A 10,491-nucleotide genomic window follows, 5' to 3' on the forward strand; every position below is an offset into this window, starting at 1 on the left:
AAAAAAAAGTATATGCAAAATAGGTAGGATAGATATACAGCTACTTTCTCTTAGTTCAATGAGAAGAAAGGTTTGTGCTAATATTGTTTAGACAAGATATCATTTCTGCATCTTGTCCTTTGAAAAGCTTCTACAAAGAGAACAATATGCAATGTATTTATTATTGTAACCATCCTACTAACCTGTTCTGAAACTGTTTCATTGCTATTTTATCTTTTTTTCTAGTTAAAATGAATTAAACAATTAAAAATACATAAACAAAAATAAAAATACCCCCCCAAAATACCTGATGAAGTGGGTGAGTGTATGTTCTCTTTCCCAAAAAGCTTAAAAAGTGCTGTCAGTTTTGGTTAAGCATCCCAATACCCGGTTAGCTGGTTTTGCAGACCAATTATTATGCAGAATTCACAGATAAACTTCTAAGTGTGTACACATTTTATTCTTCACACACACGCATTCCTTCAGTCAAAGTCTTCCTGAAGCTCTTCACCTGCTCTGTGGATATGTGCCTGATCTCCCATCACTGTTTCTCACAGGTTTCTTTTTTGTTTTATTATTCTCCTACATGGTTCAGTATAGTCTCAATATGTAGCATCTTTTTAACTACAATCAAATTTTGTTTTCTCCATTTTCTCACTGCTTCCTCTCGCTACTCTCACATCTCTGTCGCTGCCTGCATTCCATGTCATGCTCTTCATGGAACTTGTGTGCAGCTTCCCCGTGAGATTTTCTGATTCTTTTCATATGAATTTACGTGCATTCCTCATCACTGTTTAAATAAAATGGTTTTACCATATTATTGTTTTAATCACTTTCCTTTCTTCCTTGGACCTCAAAAACTTATTCGGTTGTTCTTTCACTATGTGGTTGTCTTCATTAGGCAACCTGAGTGTCTCCATGATGGAGGTTAAGAGAAGAGAGAAATCAGTGGAAGCAGCTGCGGTGTCTTTCTTCTTTCTGAAGTGCCTTTCTTTTAACCGGTTGTAGAAGTCACATATTGTTGTTTATGCTATTTGTTAGGCATGATTTACTAAGTCAGCCCCTACTCAAGGAAGAATAAATTAGGGTTTGCCTTTGGAAAGGACGTGTAAAAAACAACTTGTGGATTTATTTATGTATTTACTTAGTACAGGATCTACAGGGTCTCACTATGCAAATCAGACTTGTGGTGACTCTCCTGTTTTTAGCCTCCCAAGAGCTGGGATTGCAGGCACTCGCCACCACGCCTAGTCTCAATCCCCCTCTCACTGTGCCACGGGGGTGGAGCAGGCAGTCGCTGAGCTTGCCTAAGCAACTGCTTTGGTCCGCTGAGCTATCTGGTTGGCCCTTGTGGACTTAAAGCCACCATACTTGGACTTTTGCTTTGTTGGTCTTTTTATTCTTGAAGTTTTCCCCTTTGTCTTATTAGTAGAAGCAACTGCAGTGTCTTTCTTCTTTCTGAAATGCCTTTTCTTTCTGTTACTCAGCACACCAATAAAAGTCTTCACATTTGTTTTAAAGAAAAAAAAATCAAAAAGTTTAAATGGATGAACTATTTTATGTCTTCAGTCACAAGCTGACCATCATTTAGAGTCTGTTAATAATTTCAATCCATCTGAATACAAGAATTTTCACACATGTCATTATGAATGAATGCATTTATTCTAAGAAATTGAGTTCCCTGAAACAACTCATATATGTCTATATGCATATTCATAAGGGTTACATGCATAATGCCTTCTGCAGAATGTTGACATGATTGATGAGTTGTGCTTCACATTCCACCCACAAAACATATGAGACCACTTAGGAGTTTGTTCCCATGGAATATCTCGTGTTCCCATAAGCATTTAGAAGGGTTTAGAAAAAAAATATTGACTTTATGTTCACATTTGGATTGAATTTTCTATGTCATTTCACCTATGTCTCTGCCTGTATTCTATTTTGTGCTGGGATCTTAAGATATTGTATATGATTGAAACTCTTCCATGGTGAACATTTTTCAACACAACTTAGAGAAAAATAAATGGAATGAATGTCTTTTTGGGTGTGTCCTGCAGGAACAGCACATAAGCCTCCAAAAGTGATGGCCATGTCAGAGTCAATGATTCTCTGCCTGTGAGGCCACATAAAATCTCAGTGTGTGCGTCTAACATTTGAAGTGTCCGAACTGTGTTGATGGTGAGTCATGGATGTGGATGGTCTCTCCAGTGGCAGAACACTTTAGGGCATCAGCAAGGGAAGTTTCATGGAAGGAAGAGGAGGCAGAAAAGAACACAGTTCTGCTTGCAGAACATTCTGTTATAGACACTTTTCACATCATGTGAGCTTCAAATACCTGTATGATAGGAACTGAAGCAAAGAGGTTTTTCACGTCTTTTGCTTTAACACACAAATTGTATGTAAAACTTGTGAGGTTTCCATCCTGCCAATATCCCTCTCTTTGTAGGGGAGTGCCCACTGCCAGAGGTTTCCTGCCTACACTTTCTTTGGAAGATTCTTACCAAGATCAAGGAAAGCTCATAGACACTAAATCTCATGATACCTTTCAACATTTTTAATGCACACATCCTAGAATTTATTCTTGCTTTTGGTCACTTTCCTCATCTTGTAAATGAATTCTGTATTTTTTTCCATTTTTATTTGTCACATTAAATACAAAGAGTTCATGTTTAATTTGTGGAATATCCCCTTATGCTTCCCACACTGTGTACGGATATTTCTCTGGAACTTACACAATCACAAGTTTCACAAAACATGAGGAAATTTATGATAAAAGCACCAAATTCACTTGCATATCATCTTTTTTTTCAGCGTCTCAAACTTCTACTATTTTCTTCTCCCTTTCCACTGAGACATGGTCTGTCACTTTCCATGGTTTACAGAAAGTTTTGTTCATCGTGGTTTCTTGAGAAAACGTTGTTAATTGCCCATCTTAGGTAATTAAGAAGAGAAAGATTTTCAAAGTCAATTTCAATTCCCTGAGAATACACTGTTCATTCTACACCAGTTGACTGGATAATCGCAGTTCTGTAGGGAAGTGAGCTGAAACAATTTCAAATTGTCTCTCAGGACCTTGCTGTATTCCCATAACTCATCCTCTACATTTCCCTTTGTCTACCCTCCTGTCAAAGGTCAACAGATACTTTACTATATATTTATCTGGTTGAACAATTTCGAATGAAAACACTTCAATATGTGGACGATATAATGAAAGTGATTCTTCTATGCCAACATGGCCCATTGACATCAGCTCAACACCAAACGGAAGAATATTTTCAAAGCAGAATATAACCTATGAAGTGTCAGGTAAGAGAGGAAACATCTATCTGTGATCTATTCTATTGTCATTCATGGGGTCCTGCCCCGTAGCTCAGTTCTTTAAGTGGCTGCTTCTACAAAGCAGTCAGGCTCAGGTTGCTGTGGTTTGATCCCCACAACTCAAGTCAGCCAAACCTGCCCTGAAGGCATTCGGAACAAAAAAAAATCTTTATATTGTTATTCATGGACTATTATTCATGGAATATCATGTTATTCATGATATTCATGATATCATGTCCTAGTGAGAGATATACAATGCAGGCCTCAAATATGAGTGATTTTTTTAAAAATCCCATAGTTACACATTGAGGCTCTATTGCAGACAGGAGAGGAGTTGCACATTGCTATCCTCAGGGACAGACTGTGCAGCCACAGAGTACTGCAATGAGTACTATTCAAGTGTGAACATTTATCACTCTTAAAGTGACCATGGAATGGGATGAACGCATAATGACTGGCTGTCCATGGGCGTGCCTAGTCCAAGTACTGTCTATTCTTCTTGGAGGAAGAGAAGCAGTCTTCTAATTATTATTATTAGAGATAATTTCCTGAGAGCAGGTTACAGGAAACAAAAACTTTATGTCTTTAGCAGGCATAAGATCCAAGCATATTTTGCAATGAGACTCTCTTTCTTCCTGATAGACTCTCTTTCTTCCAGTCCATTCCTCTAATCTATTTTATAAAATTGTGCTCCTTCATTTTCCAAATGCATAGGTCTCCATGACTTCCAGGATACCATTTCATGGTGTTGGTGAAGAGTAACATTTTGAGTATGTGTGTGAATTTATGTTTGTTTATCTGTATGTTTGCTTGTATTACTAAAGAAGAATATACTTACAGGTGATGATAAATATTAGAGTTAATAAAAAAGGCTAGAAGAAAGTGAAATGCTGCAGAGACACAACATAATATTTTGTCAGATGATTAGTATCTAAAGTGATATACATTATATTAATTTCAGGGAACGCTTGAAAAATTGGGACCTGAAACATCTTCATTGATATTCCCACCGTAAGATTTCATTATTTGTGTCTAGAGTCAACCAAATTGTCACATGTGGGTAAAGTCTAACAATAATTTCTTTAGCACAATGACATTTAACTTTCACCTGACTGTATAATCAGAAAAATGTATTTATTTTAACATTATCAATGTCCTTTCCTCTGCCTAAAGCAGCACCTTTTCCCACCTCTCAATGGCTGAGGATCTCCAAAATATATTTGCCACCAGTGGAAATGGGTATGTACTCACTATCTGGGGACTCTGAATTTTTTCACCAGATCATGTGTCTTGCAGAACCATAAGTTTTAAACACAAAAGTTTTATGCAATATTGATAAATGGTAAGATGTAATCCTTCTGGTTGACATTTTATTATTTTAAAATTAATTTCATTCTTATTTCACAACTCAAATTTACTGATGTTTTATAACATTTAAATGTAGCAATTCAGAAAGGGCAGCACAGCCCATAAGTCTATAACTGACATTCAACTCTCCTTGTACAACACTTGAGATCTTCACAAACATGGTTCTACCAAGGCATCAAGTGTTCGCTCCACAAATAGCATTTATTTACAGAGTTCATCATCTGAGTTTGTAATGCTTTATCTGTTTATGTTATCTTTCTATAATATGCTATTTTATTCTATTTTTGTTAAAATACACTTCTCTATTTATTTAGTCAAATAATTTTAGGTGACTAAGTAATTGTTACTGTGCTATTTGTATGAAGTTATAAATCCATATTACTACATGCAATGCTTGAGCAATTCACATTTCTTGTTATTACTAAATGCTATTATACAAATTTAAGAATGCTTTATTATAGCTACTTTTAAAACAGCTCTTTGATTCAATGTTTTATATAACAGATTTGATTGTCATTAATTTAAATAAATGTAAAAGGAAGGCAAGTAAATAATCTACTAAATATCATTCAATATTTAATACTTAAATATTGTGAAGGATTTTGTCTGTTACTTTCTACACCACAACAACGTTGACTATGGTCAGGCTTTCTAATAACTGCTCTGAAGTCTTTTAACATTTGTAGAAACATAATAAGACTCACTCTTCAAATTTACTAAACTCTTATGGAACTGTATTTACATTAAATACTTAGAGTTCCTTATGAAAATTATTGCCAATTTTGAATTATAAAACATGCCATCCAGGTAGTATTATGGTTTTATCACTTCACACAAATGGCAAGCAAACTATTACTTAGTCACATAAGAATATTTGACTAAAAGACTGGAGAAAGTATAGATCAAAATAGCATATTGTATAAATATCACACACATACTGACAAAGCATTAAAAAATCAAACCTCTAACAAAAATATACACCATTGTACTTGCATATTGAAAAAAATACAAGGAAAGAAATTTGGAGGAGGGGCCAGGGAGATGGCTAGTAGAATAAGCACTTCCCTGGTAAGTGCAAGGTCCTGAGTTCAATCCCTGGTTACGCCAAAAACAAAAGCAATTTTGGGGAGGTCCTGCAGGAGTGGAAATAGTAGTAGTAAATAACGAACTGAAAATACTTTTTTTTCTTTTTTATTAATTTTAATGGGAAACAAATAGCAATGAAATGGTCTCAAAACAGGTTAGTAGGACAGTTATATTAATTAATACATTGCATATTATTGTCTTCCTAATAGTTATTCAGAGTACAAGATGCACACATGATGTCTTGACTAAACAATATTAGTACAAAACTTTCTTCTCAAAAAAAAGGAAGATATAAATGAAGGACAATTTTGTAGTAGAAAAAAAATATATATATATATACACACACACGAAATAGTTAGGATAGATATACAGGAACTTAAACTTCTTTGAGGAAACACACCTGGACCTTTCCGACCAAGATTTGTTGACTTTGAATGAAATTATTGAACTCATAAAATAATGTCACCCCATGGTCTAGCAATCAGAATCATCTTTGTTGCTCAGACAGGAGTTGGAATGCTGGGAAATATTTTGCTTTTATACAATTATATCTTCATTCCCAACCCTGATAAAAGGCTAAAATACATGCATCTGATCATCAAAAATTTAATTTTGGCAAACTGTTTGGTTCTTCTCTCCAGAGGAATTCCTCATACAATAGTCGTCTTGGGGCTGCAATATTCTATGGGGGATATTGGGTGCAAATTTGTCTTCTATGTTCATAGAGTGGCCCGGGGTGTGACTCTTAGTACTACCTGTATCTTGAGTGGACGCCAGGCCATCACAATTGGCCCTAACCATTGCCACTGGGTGAAAGTCAAGGCCAAAGACCCCAAGTACATGACATGTTCCATTTCGTTCTGCTGGATTCTTCACATACTGGTGAACAGTGTTTTCCCTGTGTACATTACCGGTGCCAGTGAAAGCACCAACAGCAGCCAGTATAAATACCTTGGGTACTGTTCCAGTATAGTTATTGAAAGAATGGAAAATTTACTGTACTCTGTAATCATGTCTTCCATTGATGTGCTGTCTTTGGGGTTTATGGTGTGGGCCAGCGTCTTCATGATGCTCATTTTGTACAGACATAAGCAAAATGTTGTACACATTCACAGCAAGAACTTCTCTTCTAAGCTCTCTGCTGAGACCAGAGCCACCCAGACCATCTTCCTTCTGCTAATCACATTTTTCTCTTTATACATCCTGTCTTCATTCTTTACCTTTTATCTGTCTTACTTTGACCAGCCCAGTCCGTGGCTGGTGGACATCAGTGCACTTTTGGCTGCCAGCTTCTCCTGTTGTAGTCCATTTGTGCTCATCAGCAGGGATGCGTATTTCTCCAGGCAATTTTGCCCGCTGCCAAAAGATGGACAATTTCTCTAATCTGATCATGGGTTATAATTTTCTTGTGGCTGAAACAAAATAGTCAGCGTACAAAATGAAAAATAAAGATATGTTTGGCTTACAGTTTTTAAAGGGTTTGGCTCATAGTTGGCTGGCTGCAAAGAGGGTGACATGGCATGGGTGAACTACACAGGAGAAACAAAGTGAGGCAAAGCCTGGCAAGCAGAATTCAGCAAGCAATATGCAGCAAATAACAAGCAATAAACAGCACTGCTGAGGGTTTTGCTAGCTTTTGGATGGCTCTCCAGATACAAGGCATAATAGCCAAAATGTATGTTTCTAAAGTGTTTCTAAAGGTTACTGTTACACAAACTATGCTAATTGGTAGCTACTGAATCAGGTATATTATAGACTCAATCAGAAAAATGAAATCAATTCAGCAAATTCTTTCTAGCTTCCCAAATAAACATGTTAAACAAATCCTTTTTCCTACTTTGCACAGTATACTTCTAACACAGAGCAGACTAGAACTTGGGATTTTCCCCTTGGGTTTGTACCCACATATTCCTTTACAACCCTGCTTTAACACTCTCCTATTTGTAAGCATGTCCCATTTTAAATTTTCATTTGATATACTAAGTTTTTAAAGTCTATGTGTCAGTTTCACTCATTCATTAATGTGGTTCAATAACTACTGGTCAACTTGTCATGCCCAAGTGAACTGAATCAGTACAGTTCTGGTTGTGGAAGGCCTACCTAAGGATTGCTGCTAACAGCATACTTGGAGAAGTGAAGGGAATAATAGAGTGCTGCTCATTTTCCTGGACAATCTCACCACACTAGTTTGCCTGATGTAAACTCAGCTTGTCTTATCATGGGAGGATCATATTCTTCACTGTTGCTGAGGACACTAGTGGTTCTTTTTTGGAGTGTTCTGGTTCTTACCATGATTATTTTTTCCTGGCTCCAGTACATATCTCTCAGCCTGCTGGCACAGAATGCTTACACCTCTGACACAGGCCTTCTCCCATCTACCGCTGACTTTTGAAAATTCCTAGTCCAGACTATAATGCACATGTTCATGAGGTATTGGTGTGTGATCTAGGCCTCCAGCTGGACTCACTGAGGACACTGCTGAGGGTTCTAACTCTCAGCTGCAAAAGTGCAGGACATTGTCATGGGACCCAGGCATTCAACTAGTATCTTTGAGTCTTTCATGCATGGATAGCTCTCTTGCAGTCTTCTAAATTTGAATTTGTGACAATATTACAAATAATCCTATTGTGTGTCATACTAAATCTCTTCACTTACAAACTCTGACTAAATTAGACGCATACATAAAATTAACTGCTGTCCCAAAGCAGCAGGTCAGTCAACAAAGGTCACCTGGGAGAGAAGCAGGGAATTGAAGAGGGGACAAAGGACAGGGGACGCGAGAAATGGAGACAAGACAGGATTCTGATCTGTTACCCAAAGGAAACTCTGAGTATATACAGTGGAGGCATAGGGAAATGACATCGGCGGGTAAAAGGCGCGAGTAACTAGGCAACTGGGCTATGACAGGAAGTCCCACCTCCAGGGCACAGCAGGAGACTTATGGGAAATAGGTGGGGTAAGAAGAATTAGGAGCTTAGCTCAGCAGAGGTAGGGGAAGAAGAACCTGGAAACCCACTTGCAATAGGATTGGAGGCCTGGAGTTATTGAGCCTCCCACAGATCCCCCTTTACTTTTATATATGTATGTAAAATATGGCTTCTGTAGGCGGCTGATTCCCTTGAGGGGGCAGTGCCTGTCTTAGGTCGAGGCATCCTCTACATGGACTCTACTCAAACCTTACCCATCATAGGAGACCAGGACAGCAGAAGGTACCATTCCTGTCTTAGGCGGCAAGTGGTGTCTCATGTATGCCCCTCATTACCCATCCATGGCTAGCCTGACCATCTCACCAAGGGTGGGAGAACTAAGAGGTCTCTGGACCTTCATCATCATAAGCTGGTTGTATTCCAGCACAGTTTTCCCTTTCAGCCATGTCAAGCCTGTGATAATGAACCTGAATAGTCTTCATCAAGGCTGCATTCAACTGCTGTTGAATGAAAGCCATTAGCCTATTAAAAATGCATGGGCCAACTGAAACCAGAAGTAAAAGGGTTATCAGGGGTCCTAAGATGGGTAGCTTTGAGAATGTCTAAGGTTTGAGTATCTATGTCAGAACTACATGATTTGGGGAGTGCCAAGGGATGGTAATGGATCTTTGGGAACATTCATTCCCAGATCTCTTGTAATCTCTTTTCTACAAAATGTTCTCTGAGAGAATCTTGGGGCCCTCCTCTATCAGAAACATGAATGGGGCGCTCTGGCTCCAGCAAACTGGCTTCCCTATCGTGCCTCTGCATGAGGCCTGTAGGTATTTATTGGGTCCTATTGATAAAAGTATTAATAGTCCAATCAAGGGTCCCAATAGGGGGAGAAGGTAGGGTAGTACTCCATTCCAAGTGCTCCAGAAAGGGTTTTCAAATAGCTCTCTTCTCTTCTTAATAAGATCTTCTTGAAGTCTCTTTATTTTGTCTCAAACAATACCAGAAAGCAGCAGCATTCCTGTAAAGCTAAGCAGATCCCTCCCTGCTCTGCTGTTAGAAGGTCTAAGCCCCTCCTATTTTGCAAGACTACTTCTGCTAATGAATCTATCTGGTCTTGGATATCTTGGATAGTACTGGATAATGTTTGTACATCATCAATCAGCTGATTAAATAATTTGGTATAAGAATGTACTGCTACTCCCAGTCCTGCTGTGCCTGTCCCCATGGCCACCATGACTCCTAGCCCCACTAATAAAGGGATGAACTGGACTGCCCTCTTTGTGCGGCCCATAGCATAATCTAAACTATGGAGGGGTACGGGATCATTACCAGAGATGACATCTATATTGGGCAATACAATTGCCATGACATACAGTCCTGTCTAGTTGGTAGGTAAATATGTGAAGGCTAAACTTCCCCCACATACAAACACATGTCCCTTTTTTGGGCAAATAGGGCTGCTATAGTTAAGTATTTGATTGCAGCTGGTGGAGGTAACAAATCCAACATCAACAGTGAAGCTATCATTGTGAATGCCTCCCTGCACGCAGGAAGACTTCCATAGGAGATAATCCCCCTCAGAGAGGGTGGCTCTGGCTAATGCTTGCCAGTCCTCAGGAGTAAGCTAATTGTTGGCCACAGTTTCTAAAATGACTGTGGTATATGGAGCTGTGGCTCCGTATTGGGCAACCACCACTTTTAGTTCCTTTAGTACTTTAATATCGAAACTAGATAGTGAGGTTAAGCTTAATAGCCTAAATCGTTTGATAATAGCAATAAGCTTGTCTTCTGGATGGTTAACAACCTAAGTTTGCAG

General features: G+C 38.3%; 1 protein-coding gene across 1 annotated transcript; it reads left to right on the forward strand.

Moving 5' to 3' along the window:
* Window positions 1-6,213: 6,213 nt before the first annotated feature.
* Window positions 6,214-7,137, forward strand: LOC101577173 (vomeronasal type-1 receptor 1-like). The gene has a single exon (XM_004648270.2). It carries the CDS (start codon window positions 6,214-6,216, stop codon window positions 7,135-7,137), a length of 924 nt encoding a protein of 307 aa, XP_004648327.2.
* The last annotated feature ends 3,354 nt before the right edge of the window (window positions 7,138-10,491 follow it).

Source organism: Octodon degus, unplaced genomic scaffold, assembly GCF_000260255.1.
Source record: "Octodon degus isolate 3935 unplaced genomic scaffold, OctDeg1.0 scaffold00379, whole genome shotgun sequence".
NCBI lineage: Eukaryota > Metazoa > Chordata > Mammalia > Rodentia > Octodontidae > Octodon > Octodon degus.

Bases quoted from the DNA above. Each gene is read 5' to 3' on its own strand.
- LOC101577173 (XM_004648270.2), top strand. From the start codon at position 6,214: ATGTCACCCCATGGTCTAGCAATCAGAATCATCTTTGTTGCTCAGACA.